General features: G+C 39.4%; 2 protein-coding genes across 3 annotated transcripts; both read right to left on the bottom strand.

The window, feature by feature from the left end:
• Positions 1–3,096: 3,096 nt before the first annotated feature.
• LOC306870073 (doublesex- and mab-3-related transcription factor 2-like) lies at positions 3,097–6,851 on the bottom strand. Of its 2 annotated transcripts, none has more exons than XM_079417116.1 (4): positions 6,635–6,851; positions 5,961–6,323; positions 5,614–5,716; positions 3,097–5,144 (listed from the first exon to the last, which is right to left on the bottom strand). In XM_079417116.1, the coding sequence occupies exons 2-4, from the start codon at positions 6,297–6,299 to the stop codon at positions 4,063–4,065; spliced, it is 1,524 nt and encodes a 507-aa protein (XP_079273242.1). In that variant the 5' UTR covers positions 6,300–6,323; positions 6,635–6,851; the 3' UTR covers positions 3,097–4,062. The 2 variants fall into 2 exon arrangements, with proteins under 2 accessions (XP_079273242.1, XP_079273243.1); XM_079417117.1 differs by having other exon boundaries at positions 3,753–5,144; positions 5,961–6,282; positions 6,635–6,778.
• Positions 6,852–10,989: 4,138 nt separating this feature from the next.
• On the bottom strand, positions 10,990–14,000 carry dmrt3a (doublesex and mab-3 related transcription factor 3a). Its single transcript, XM_079417518.1, has 2 exons — positions 13,527–14,000; positions 10,990–12,348 (listed from the first exon to the last, which is right to left on the bottom strand). The coding sequence occupies exons 1-2, from the start codon at positions 13,906–13,908 to the stop codon at positions 11,378–11,380; spliced, it is 1,353 nt and encodes a 450-aa protein (XP_079273644.1). The 5' UTR covers positions 13,909–14,000; the 3' UTR covers positions 10,990–11,377.
• Positions 14,001–14,155: the final 155 nt, after the last annotated feature.

The following is a 14,155-nucleotide window of genomic DNA, read 5'->3' on the forward strand; positions in this document are numbered from 1 at the left end:
AACAGTTGAATAAACGATACAAAAACATGCAATAGACATACGTGCCAAGGCCAACCAGAGCAGATCCAGTCGAAATGTTGTTACAGGCTGTGCTTCACAAACATTTGGATTTACAAGCATTTGCATTGAACTTGAGGCGATTTGCTTATCTACTTGAATGTCTTGGAAATGTTGCGAACAAAATACAACGAAAAACGAGAGCTTAAACGCAGGAGCACAGCGAGGAGGTCAGGACTGTACTATTGTTTGGATCCATGTAAATAATCCCTTTGAATAAATACCACAAGCACAACGTGGCTTGGCTTCGATATGAACTTCTGAAAGTGATATTCATTGCTACTCTGTTTTACAATTCACACGCTCCACTTCTTGTCACTTTGGCTGATTACTTTATGAACCTGTCATGAAAGGGGGAGGTGAGATTTTCAGCATCGTTTGTTTAGGGGCAACACTCTTCATATACTCAGCTGTTGTGTATTTATTGGAGATACAGTGAGTGTTGTAAAACAAAGACCTTTGCACATGTGGTGAAACACTGACAGAGAGGGCTAGAGAAGTGAAAGGAAGGAGAAAAGAAAAACATCCCACAGGTGTTAATGATATAAACCTGCCTGACAAGGTTCCACCATGGAAACCTAGAGGATGATGGTATAGTGTGTGTGTGAGTGTGTGTGAGCAGACACAACTTCAACTGCCCGCATTGACTTCTTCAGCTGTCAGCTTAGCAAACATGGTAATTAAGAGCCGAAAATTTGACAAAAGCTTCTGCGCTACACATTTCTTATTATATTACAAGTTGCCTTGCAGGAATTTCCACACAAAAGCTGCTTGTCCTGAAATGAGGGTAAGAAAATTGGGATCCTACCCCTTTCGTTCATGCATTGTTGAAAGCCAATGCAAAATTAGCAGTATGCCATTTATTTTATATGTCAAAATAAACCTGTGGAATTGTGACTTTTCTTTAGTTTAATCTGTATGTTAAAAGTGCAGCGTCTTGCAGCGTGGCATCGGCCAGTGTGCTGAGTAACTGAGGCGACAAAGTCAACAGACTGAGAGATGGGTTTGCTCAGCACCTGGGGAGCAACGAGTTCAAGAGGGAAAAAGGTGTTTGTCGGAACAATGACATGGCCTGGCCAATTTGAGTTGTCCTCACTTGCTCTGGACAGACAAATGTTTTGGGTGTAAACCGTGCAGCAATGCAAATGAACAAAAGTGCTTTATAAACACTGCACAAAACATTTTTAATGAGTATTTTTGCCTTGTTTTCCAGTCAAAATTTCTACACATTCTTATACCAAGATACTTTTACTTGAGAAGTGAAAAAGAGTCGTTTGTATTTTTTCCTTACACATTGTTAACTATTAACACACAGTTTTTGTTTTGTTTTAAGCATAAATCTAATGCATTTAGTGAGGTTTATTCTTAAAAGATTGCTTCTCAAATATTTTTTAAGGGTGGTATATTTTTTCAATATCATTTAAAAACAAATACTGATTTAGAATGTAATTTTTATTTTTGCTGTGAATGTTTGGTCTATTATCAAAATCTGATTTTATTATCTCACTCTCCCTGAGCTCTTGAAAATTTTAGTGCTGAAAGAGAAAACTGCCTTTTTTACGTAAACCTCGTTATCATACTTACTCCCAAACTCCGCCAATTAGAATAGTTCACCTGAAGTACATCAAAAAGTAGATGAGTTTGTTTCTTCATCAAAACAGATTAGGAGAAATTTTGCTTTACATCACTTGCTCACCTGCAGTGAATGGGTGCCGTCAAAATGTGAGTCCAAACTACTTTTTAACAGTCATGCAGCTTTTCACTTCACGAGACATTAATTGATGTACTGGAGTCATTTTGATTACTTGTGGATTATTGTGATTTCTTTATCAGCAGTTTGGGCTCTCATTCTGACGGCACCCATTCACTGCAGAGGATCCACTGAAGAGTAAGTGATGTAATGCTACATTTCAACAAATCTTTACAAAAGAAGAAACAAATTCATCTACATCTTGGATGGCCTTGGGGGAGTAAATTGTCAGCAAATGTTAAATTTTGGGTGAACTATTCCTTTAAAGAAATGTATATGTGGAACAGCAGGTTAAACAATTGCACAGCCAATGTTAACATAATCTGACCTGCCTTCCTCATGTGCTACAGTAGCAACAGTGTTTAAACAGACAAGTTAACTTGGACTGACATAAGGGCCTAGTAAAAGGAACTAAACAAACATGCTGGCAATGCTAGTGATGGCGCTATGCTAATGTGCTAAATCTGACACTATGGGAACAGGGCTCATCGGTCTTGATGACATCAGCAGATCCAGTGTTTTACTGCTACAATCGTCTATGTACCCTCACTGACTTCACTGTATTTGAACTAAAAATCTTCTCCTATGTTGCATAATTACTGACCCGTTTTCCACATCGCAAGGTATTTAAAGAAACTGTTTACAGTAAATAAGTAAGGAGATAACAGGTAAAATGAGCATAGAACAACCGATGTGATCGTTTAAGCAGGATGTTTTCAGGGTTGTAGATCTAAATTCTCTCTAAAAAAGCAGAATTTGACTAACAGAACAGCTGCAGTCAATCTATAATTTCATGCTAGCCTCTCAGTCATTTTAGGAGATATCGTGCAGAGGTCTTTCCTAAGAGACTCTTCCCTGCTCCATTTGAAGCCAGAAATGATTCCATCTGAACTAAGGAACTGTGCAATGAATGTTTAAACTATAATGTCTTATTGGTTCACATTTACAATCATTTGTGTGTAGCGATCAAATCAGATACAAGCCTTAATGTAGCAAAAAATCATTTGTTTACTTTCTTTTTCTCCATTTAGCGGTCCGGTTTTTACTCTCTGAATCTGTTGTCTTCATACAATTGCTGCACTTACATACGGCCCAGCATAATCTGACGTCAGCTAAAGTTAAATGTTTAAAAAAAAATGAATTGTAAAAGGTATTTTACAATTTATGGACTTCTCATGTTTCCATCAATGACATCTGTGATACATGTTCATAACTAATGTCTTGAGCAGGTGCTCCATATTTGCACATAAAGTGGAATAAGTTTAAACAGAATCATTTGCCCTTTTTTTCAGCTGTTACTTTATAAACGTATTGGCCAATGTAAATTGTCACTTCTATAAAAATTTACACAAAATACTCATCGTCATTCCTGTCCAGAATCGAACCTTGAATTAGAATCACATTTATATAGTTTCAGTATTTGCAAATATTTACATTGACTCTAGAATGTAGTAACCACAATCCAGCCTGGGGTCAAATCTTATAAGTTAGTCATCTGATTTTTTCTGAAAGACAGTTCGTAACTTTTTTTAAATACTTCATTTTTAAAATGTTACATAAAAAATCATCTAATTTGAATCTAAAAAGTAAGACTGATTACCACTTGGCTAAATGCTAGTTGGTCACACTAGTTCTTAAGACACTAACATTATAGTGGCTGTGTTTGTGGAACTGCAGGATCTAAATAAGAAATTCAAATCTCAAGCAGTAATTGTTTGTTAAAATGTACCAAAGTCATTATAATTGTTCTATAGTATTTTACATGTTTTTGTAGGCCTATTCATATTTTAAATGAACAATTTTTATATATATATATACATTTTCCTTTTGTTCTTTTATAAGGTTCTACCATAAAATAATATTGATCATTACGGCATTGATTAAAATCCTACTTTAATATAAACACAATTACTTTGTGAAAATAATATCACAATTACAAAATAATATAGGAACCTTTTTTTATTTTATTGGCACGTTTAAAGTAGCAAAATTCGCATTTACATTTAAATACTCTACACATTATGATGTATTATAATGTACAACATGCATGTCTGAAATGCTATGTACATTTTTATATATACAGAAGTGTCAAAAAAAGCAGCAAAAAATGTTTTAGATGCTGCTTAGATTAATAATTTTCTGTCTTTTCTCTGCTAAAATTCCAAATATATGTATGTGTGTGTGAATAAATATACAGTCAGTACAAAATAAGAAAGTACTTTTATGATTGGTTTTTTTGTTTTTTACAGGAAGCCTTACTGGGATGTCCGATTTAAAGAAAGTGCGGGTCTTTTTAATATGGCCTCCACTGAGAACGACAGAGACTCTCCTGCGGTGACCTTGGTGCTCCTCGGCTTTGCTACAAGGTCCTTTTCCGCTCTTTCCGAGCTTTGGAGTCCCACTGTGTCTTTGATGGTACCCTCCCTGAACTTTTTCGCTGCTTCCTCCAGCAGTTCCTTACAGTACGGCCCACTCATCTCTGGATTCTTGTCATTGAGTGTCTGCTGTATGAGGGAATGGAAGGAGTTGAGCTTCATGGACAGTGTGTGCTTGGCAGTGTCTTTGCTCATGTTGTTGATCACATGCTCATGGCTCCCTGCATGTGGAGGGAAAGCTTGTCCATACACCCTCTTAGGAGGCGAAAAGGCTGAACGGGCATTTCCGTTCTGGCCGAGTCCTGTCTGAGCCTCTCTGAGCCCCGGCTGGAGTTCACACGGCTCTGGAGCCACTCGAGAGCCCTCGAGCCTGGACGCGGCCGGCTCCTGCTCGGGCGGGTGGCTCTCGGTGGAGGTCATCATCTTTGGATCCCAAACAGCTCCAGGTTTCAAGTTCTGGACTGTGGTGGCATTCAGGAGACACTGCTGGTATAACAGGGCATCGCTGATACCGCTGCTGCCCCGCGGCCACATTACGAAGCGCGGAGAGAGCGGGTATTGGCGGTAGGTGGTCGCTACGCTCACATTGGAGGAGATGAGCTCCACGTTAGCTGTCGTCCCACCTGTGGCGGCATACTGCAGAGAGAGATCCACACAGCCGGGCAGAAAACCACAGAGATCTTTGGGAGATGGTTCGACCGTGGAAGGGGCTGAGGAGGATGAGAAAGCCGTCTTGTAGGAGTTATACTCAGCGGCATGGACCATACTGCCAGGGAGGAAGAGCGAGGCAGAGCTGGGCTGGCTGGACTCGAGAAGCTCTCGTTCTTTATACTCTCGTTCCAGCATGATGGTCTCTAGCTCCTTGTCGGCAAAGGCTCGTCTTTTCCTCATGCGGTCGCTCAGAGGAGGGGGCAGAGCGGGACTGGCACCCAGAAATGGGTCGTTCTGCACTGGACGATATCCTGTTAATGAAGAAGATGTATTTGGTTTTATTTACACATAACAAAAGACATGATTTATGCCTCTTTTTCTGTTAAGAATTTCTAAAGTAATTTAAACCTTTTTCCCAATGGAATTTGTATTTCGCACATTAATGTGTTGATTAAATTTTGAGCATCAATAATATCATGCACAGCTTTTATTTGTAATATTTGTTTAATTATTATGCTTATCAAGAAGCTAAACATGTGCTGTATTTGAGAGAAGCTTACGCCATGAAAACATCCAGAGAGGAACCAAGTGAATTAATATGAAATAGACAGAAGTCCAAGAAAGGCTGAGAGAAGAGGAAAAAAGAGGGGTAAAATTAGCTTTCAAAAGAAGGAAAAAGGGCAAAAGGTAAGAAAGATCAACCATCAGCTTTTAATAAGAAGCAAGCAAGAGTTCTCAGTTTATGCATGCGATTTGTTTGTTAAATTATTTTAAACCCACCTTCTAAAATACTTTTTGCCAGCATGGTCGATGGGCGGATGTGTCGTTGATATATATTTCGTCTTTCCACCGGTATTTGCTTCCCGGATATTCCCTTTTTGTCCTAAAATTGAATGATACATAATTGTAAGAAATTTTCCTCTATAATGTAGCATCTTGGATTAGACTAAAGCGTGTTTTTTTATTCACTGTTGCAACGCAGTAATGTCTTGACCTGACTGAGTACATTCAGAAAAGTCTTCCTTCCCCCCGTTTTGTTTCACTTACTCAACATTTTAGGCTTACATTTTGTTTTCCTCAGTTTGATACTGATAACAGTAAAGGGTCATTAGTTTGCGTGCTCTCACCTCAGTCGCTTGCTGTCTCCGCAGTGCCACTTGAGCAGCCATTACGCGCTGTCTCTCCACCACCAGCAGGCAGTTCGCGCACTGGCAGTCTCTCCACCGGCAGAATCTCTTGTGCCCCTTCAGACAAGACACCACGCCGTGGTTCCTACAGCGGGCGCATTTCGGAGTGCGGCTCAGTTTGCGCTGGTCTCCAGAGCCGAGGTTTAATCGGCTGGTTTTGTCGCCGTCTTTGGTCCCCACGTCGTCCTCCCTGGTGCCGGCGAACACCGCCTGATCATCGCTCTCCGTTTCCAGGCCTTCAACGTCGATCTCAAACTCCGAGCTGGAAAGATCCGTCATTTTCAGAACGCGTCTAAATAGATGCTGTCCAGAAGAAAAGATGACTAATTAGTCAATTATTTTAGGAGGTCTATAGTAAATATTTGTAAATAATTTAACGTGTCAATTAATTATTGTCATTTCTACTTGAGGTTTCAGTGAGTCAAATTAGATTTGCATAGGTTCAAAACATTTAATGAATTTAGCACTGCAGCTTGTGACTTGGATTTTACTTTTTCAAATGAAAGCACCAATTAAACTTATGTTCTGGCATTTACAGTGTATTAAAAAAAATAATAATAAAAATAAATAAATAAAAAATCAGTGGCATTCCGAGTTTTTTGAGAGACACTTACCTATCCAATGTAGACCAAAACAGGATGAGTGGCTATCCAAGAGTCTCTATAAGACAAGAAGCGCTTGAAGTGCTACTCCAGGGGAAATTAGGCCACCTTCACATAAACATCAGTGAGCGACATTTACTCCTGATCTGTCACTGCGATGTGATGAGAGCCTCTCTCAGCCTTTCAACTCTAAGATCCGCGCAGCAAATCTGCCACAGCCAATGAGGAAGCTCCGCTCACAACGAGCCAATCAGGAGACGGCGTGTGACAGCATGTCCAGATTGGCTTGATGTGAACGGAGCTTGTCCATTGGCTGGAATTGGAATCACTCTCTGAGCGAAGTTCTTAATGGGGTGAAGTTACAAATAAAACATTCCTAGGAAACTATCAATTAATCACGGAAGACAGCGGGGGCTCAGCTGTTTAATGCGTCTAGTTTCAAACCCCCATGTCTCGGCTCATTCATATAGCCTAGGCTTTTAATTATTGCAAATACTATCATGTATGTTAAATTATTTGTCCAGCTCATACACGGCACTGAGTAGTATATAAAAAAATAACTTTAATAAAAGAAAAAAATAAATAAACTTGATAATTTGGCGGTTGCTTAAACAATAAACGCTTTTCATATTTTGTGATTATTCGGTTTACATTTATTAAATTACCCTTGAATGTTTGAACAACACAATTATGATGTTTAATTTTATAGCAAACGCGTTTTTGCGAGTTACGTTGTAATATTTCGTTAATGTGCTTGCAGTGGCTAAAGTAACCACTAATTGACGATATTCAAATTACAGCTGGTCAATGCAAAAACTGGAGATGGATTTTCATTTTTATTCAAATGCGCCTAACAGCGTTGCCACACAGGTGTTTTGCTTTAAGATATAAATATTATATAAATATTAGGCTAATTATTAATTGGACGAGCATTAAAGTGTTCATATTTTTTTCTTAAAACACATCACATCTTAAAACGTTAAGCCGAAATATTTTCAAAGTCTACTCATCTTGTTAATTAAGACATGTGTCTATATTTTGGCTACATTGCAATACACTAAGCTATAATTATTTACATAAAGATTGCAGTTCCGAGAAACCAATTTATAATTTAATGATAAGGAGCGGTTGTCTGACAAATTAGTTTGGCTGTTAACAAGACACTAGATCTCGTTACACCAATTAATATCTTTCTGAGTTGCTATTGACAATCCACAACCCTTCGGGGATGCATTTACACACAGTTTTCAGCTCTAGATAGAGCGTGATATGACAGTTGACACAACAAGCGATACTTAAAAAACATTGACTGAGCATGCGGGAAGGCTACACAAAACACAATTCTCTTTGTCCCGATCGACCTGGCATGTGTGATGTTTCTCAAAACAAAGCAAAATCAACTGACACTAAAGAATGCCACAGCTACTGTTCGGGATGGGTTTGAAACACATGCGGGACGTGGGAGAGTAGCTAAAGCTTGTTTGGTTTAAATAAACAACAAATATATGGGTAGCCTATAGTTTGCATGCACATAGACTTTCTAATCCAGAGCGGCATTTTGTCCACAATTGTCCTCCGTAATTTGTAGGTTATTACGAAATGTCTGTAGGCTAACATATTTTGTCAGTAGCCTATAGGCCTATATTTAAATGTGGCAAAAATATATAGATTGATTTTTTTTAAGTAATAATAATAATAATTATAATTATATAGGCTATTTATTTATTGGGGGGGGGGGGGGGGGGGGCAGGTTTTATTATTACGTCAGCTGAATAATCGACACCCAGGTCTAATACAATGCATAGAACAAGCTGTCATCTTTTTCGTTCGTGAAAAGAAATATATATGGCGCCAGAATATGGTTAATACATTCATGAATTTTTTTGTCTAAGCTAGCTATATTTTTATAGGCCTATATATTAAAAACAATAAATTAATATAGTCTAACCAAATTTAAAATAAATAAATAAAAGAGTTAATAAGGATTTAGAAAATGTTCAACTAGTTTATATTAGGCTATCCAGGGAAATGATCTCTTTGGATTTGGCAACACATTTTTTTTTTTTTTTTAATTGATAAGCAGGATGGTAGGTGATTTCGGTCAATTGTCTGTCTGGTCTTGCTCCGTCATCTGTTACTCACATGTGCTGAAGATGTTTGCCGTGCAGGTGCAGCTTTGCCACTCGTCCTTCTTTTCCCTCTTAATTTATTAGCAAGGTTACGGCCAGCAAACCCAACTGCTACCCAGGGTGCAATTTCCCCATGAGGAATGCTTTGATCTTCTCTTCTTCCTTCTTCTAAACACATATGACAATGCCAAACGGAGAAAAATCGCAGTGTCTTTATTGTTGAGCAATCCCTATGCGTTAAGATTTATAGTTTAATGGTTGTTTTATTACCCAAAAATGACTTTTTCGGTTCTTTGTCATCCCGTTATTTCCCCTGAGTACGTACAGGATATATTTGTTTGCTGACTAGCTTGTGTTGAGAAGCCAGGCCTAATAGTGGCCTGCTTTGTTCAGGTTATTCAATAGTTTACTTTCCATTACAGTGAAAATGCAGGTCCATCACGGTCAAAACGCCCTCAGACACGTTCGAGGATATTTATTTACAACCAATGATCAGTGACAGGCCTTTCGGTTTGGTTCAGGGTGTGTCACACGTTACACACTGCAATGTAACTTGATCGGAGTGTACACTAGAGATTTGTGAGTTCTCTGAATTCCCTGTTATGTTAATTAGCATTTGAAGACGCTTGATGGATCGGCAGCACGTGCAACCTGCTGAATGCTTAACCACTCATAATTTGTCTGTCCGACTGATGTATTCGAGAACGCAAGGCCTTGTTGACTTAGAGGCACAAATTCAAATGTCAGCATTAAAAGCTGTCGCTCGGTTAAGTCAACAGATGTGTTAAATAGAACTGCAACACCTGCAAACTCAGCGACCGCTGGTTTAGCATCACATTGTACGTTTATAAACACTATGAAATCGAAACAGGGTGTCTTAAATAAGCAACAAGTCACAACAAAACGCCATTTAGCTCTGAATGAATGCAGCCTATAAATTAGGTGGCCTATTTCAGAACCTGAGTAATCCTGCTGAAAAACAAACAAAAACAAAACAAAAACCAACAGAACCCTGTCCAAAACACAATAGAACATTTAATGGATTTAAAGGTTATAATGGGAATTTTAATGAAAACTATAATGGTGTCTACTGGTATGTGATGGATTCTATTGGTGGGATGTTAAATCATATTGGAAAAATGCCCAAAACACACTACAAAAATAAATTTTGTAATGGTTTTACTTGAAAAAGCTTATGGTTCATACTGGTATTTTAATGGAAACCATTACCAAATTCTGTGATGGTTTCTATTGTGTGTTTTTTTTTTAGCAGTTCTGTTTTACATTTGCATTATTAACATTAATTAAGCCGTGTCTATTGTATGCCTAGATAGCAAACAACTTTAGCCATGTCTTCTTCACAAGTTGACAGTAGCCTGCTGAGTCATTATTGATGCTTGAATAGTCAGGCATTCCTGCACACATAACCCATTTAGGCCTACTTGAGGCAACAGAGCACCAAAAATATATTTCCATGATTAATAATAATAATAATAATACAGTATGAAACATAAAATTTGACAAAAATATGATGTAACATTTTTTTAACAGAGAATTAAGATTTAGCGTAAATTTAATTTCATTGAATCTTGATGTTTTCTATAACATAATGCATTCTAAACATATTGTATTGATGTTGGCTCGGTGTGGGTTATGTTTCTACGACTAATACCACACAGGAAGCAGGAGTATTTTCGAAAGTTTCTCTATTGTTAAGAATGTCCACTAGATGGCACAGTTAGCTCATTTTTCTGCTTAATTTGTCACTGATAAACGCTTACGCTTTGATCCGTTTGAAAGATTTTTTTTTCCCAATAAGAAAAATACAGTGTTAATTTTATAATCACGCTTTTCCCATTTACGTTAAATAACGTATTTACGTTAAATAGCGTAAATCAGCAGATAATAAAGAGCAAATGTTATATCATTATGAATGATAAACAAATAAAGAGAACGATAAAATATGGCATACCTTACAGATGTACTTACTGCATAAATGGAGGCATGAAAACTGAATTTGTGGGGGATTAAATACGAGGAGGATACCAGGGGTCCCTTTAAGTTTTTGTTTTTTTTTTATCTAAAGAGTTGCTATTGAATTTTTGAAGATTTTTTTTTATTTTAAGACATTTTTCAATTCTTTCTTTCTTTGTTGTATTTGAAAGAGTTTGTTTTATTTTGCTGATATCTAACACATGTAGGCCTAGGTATTTGACTGAGGCAAACAACAGTGACAATAACAGTATATAGAAGGTTTATTTGCCATACTTTTACATGCAGGACTGCTGGAATATTTCTACATTAAACTGTTATCAATGGTACATTTCATGCAAAGTGGAAATAGAGATCACTGTGCTCATATATATTAAGTTATTCAGACTTTTTGGTCAAATAATAGTACCTTAATGATTTCCCCCCAAAATTAAAGCTAATGTTATTCCACACATGATTAAGTTGGCACAACAACCTCAAATCTGTTAGAAATACAATACCTCAAGTAATGCACTGTATATCTTTTCAATGCGCTCCCTGATGAGCAGTGTCTCTTTTGTATCATTTCAAGAACCCATTTGAAACATATTTCAGAGCTTTTTTTTTCCATCCAGCTATTCAAACTGCCGAGGAGTTAGGAGGAAGTGTTCAGGATCCTGGAGTCTGAGGAGTCAGATCTTTCATCATACTCCTCATCTGCAGCAAACATGCTCTGTTTGGCAATGACAGGACAGCTCTCCTCCTGGATGCTGATTCGATGCTCCTCAGTGGGCCTGCTGGTGAGGAGCGGTGAGCTGCGGATCACTCCGGCCGAGGGGCCTGAGAACGGAGGGATGTACTGTGAGCGCAGCTGATACTGCTGCTGTAATGTCATGGTATTCCACAGAGTCACATCGTTGTGCACGAAGGGCCCGGCTTGGCCACGGCTCAATGAATTTCTCAGCATGAGGGGGTATCGAGGCGGCTGGGGGAAGCCGTGCTGGAGCGGCATGCTAAGAGGGCCTGGTACAACTCCAGCAGAAGGCTCCGAGGAGAAGCGCAGCGAATCGGGAACACGGAAGGCCGAACCGACCGACCACTTGGAAGACGAGATCGGGTACGAACTCAGCGGGTGCTCAAAGAGATGGCCGTTTGAGGGGAGAACCAGAGCATCTGAGTTCTCAGACAGAACCTTTTCTGGTTTCATCGTAGAACGGCTGGAGAGCAGGATCTCAATGGTGCCGACCAGGTCGCCACCACAGCCTTTCAGAATGAGCTCCAGGACTGCTGGTTTGTGGGCTGGGAAGATCTTCTTCAGGACTTCCAGTGGAGGTCGGTTGGCTCTCAGGCAGAAAGGGAGAGATACAGAGCCTGAGAGACCTTCGATGAGGATGTTGGGCTCAGGGGAGTATTTGGGATTGTCAGCTTTGGGTTCTGGGTCGGTGCAGGATTTAGACAGGCCAAAGCGGGACTCCTCAACCTGGGGAGTAGGGTCTGAGGTGTCAGGGGTGCAACACAGGTTAGGTTTGGACTCCTCAGGGGAGCTGGCTGGTTCTGGTTCTCTATCACTGGCACTACCACCGTTCTCTCCACCAGACTGCTCACCAGACAGGTCCTCATTTAGGTCTGGAAAACACACACGAGCAAAGACTTCATGAGCATTATGTACTGTATAATCAAAGATGGTAATACAGTGATGCTGCAGCGACATTAAAATGTTATCCAGTCAACAATTACAAAACTGTCAAACTGTAATATATATTTAAATCTTTTAAGGCCTGACTGACATTTTTTTTTAAATAGCTAAAGTTAATAGCTTAACTGTAAACACATTAAAGTCCAGCTAACTCGCTATACTCAAACACTGTCCGATTCTGCAGACTAGAAGTGCAACATTCAGGTTATAGACCTGTCAGCACTGCTGTGATTTATAATGGGCGACTCTATTAGCTGTTCACATTAAAACGCTGACGCGGTGGCACTGAAAAACCTCTCGTCGATTCCACGTAACTACAGTTTTGCAAACGGATTACTTTAGAAACATTTTGACCTTCCAGCTTGACCTTCCTCTGAAATGACCGACAGGGCCTACCCTATGACCTGATGTGCACTGTCGATCACAGAATAAAAATAATAATAATCTTTCAAGCATCCAAGTTTATGACGGATGGTGGGCGATGCCAGTTTCGTTCGGTTTGTCCTAAATATTTGTGTTTTAAATATTCGGACTAAATAATTTAGCAGAACATTCAGGTTTGGGGTGTATATTTTAATCTAATGTGTTTAACGCAAACACTGAAAAAAATGTTGGTGTAGCCTAATAAACGTGTTTGTGATGGTTAAAATTTCAGTAACAACACCATAAGAATAAAAGGTATTTTTAATAATAACAGTTATTATAGCAAGTGTATTTTTGCCGGTTTAGGAAAACGGGCTATACTTCCAGGAAACAAAAATTCTCGCATTCTGCATTATCGTATTGTCTCGATCAGTAAGAAACTTAAGTAATTTTTGTTAGATATATGTGATTTTTTTTTTTTAATGTTGTGAAGTTATTTCAAGAAAACTCAGTCGTGTTCTCAGTTAAGATCATTCTGTTTCGTTTTTATAATGAATATTGTAACAATAATACAAATAATAGGATAATTATAATTAATAAAAATGAATGAATGAATTATAATTACTTTGAGAGAATCTTTCCGCGTGCGAAACGCAATACGTGTTGTCTTTGGTGTTCCTAAAACGAAGTTTAAAAGAGTAGGCTTCAATGTCTCAAATATTGTGTAACTAACACAAGCGATTACCTTGCGGCGGTTTAGGGGTCACCGTCTCTGAGCTCCAGCGCAGGTCTATGTCGCTTGGTCGCGGGTTCGCGCTCTGCTCTCCGCTCCCAACCATGATGCTTGGCAGCGCTCTCAGAGACTCCGGGATCAAACTCTCCAAACTCTCATTCGCCTGCTGCCGCCTCAGCGCCACCTGAGCCGCCATGACCCGCTGTCGCTCGATTATCAGAATACATTTCTCGCAAGTGCAGTCCTTAAAACGGCAGTAACGCTTGTGCCCCTTCAGCCAGGAGAGCACCCCGTGGTTCCTGCAGCGGGCACACTTAGGGGTCCTCTGGAGGGGCGCTCTCGGCTGGGACACCGGGGCCCCCATGTAGAGGTAGGGCGATCCGTAGCCATTCATTTCTCAAGTCGTTTCCAGAGGTGCCAGAGGCGCAAGTGCATCAGATAAGATGTAGAGGAAGAGTGCTGTCAGAGAAGAGATCAAGCCCCTCTGCTGCTCGCTACACTCGTGATGAGAGGTGTTGACTCTTTAAGACGAGGATCCACCTTTCGCCCCGCAATAAAGAAGTGCATCAGGCGATCTGACACGCACTAACGAGTGACTTCTATTTCTCACATCACGGTCACGAGCAATTTACATTCCCCTG

Source organism: Barbus barbus (assembly GCF_936440315.1).
Source record: "Barbus barbus genome assembly, chromosome: 5".
NCBI lineage: Eukaryota > Metazoa > Chordata > Actinopteri > Cypriniformes > Cyprinidae > Barbus > Barbus barbus.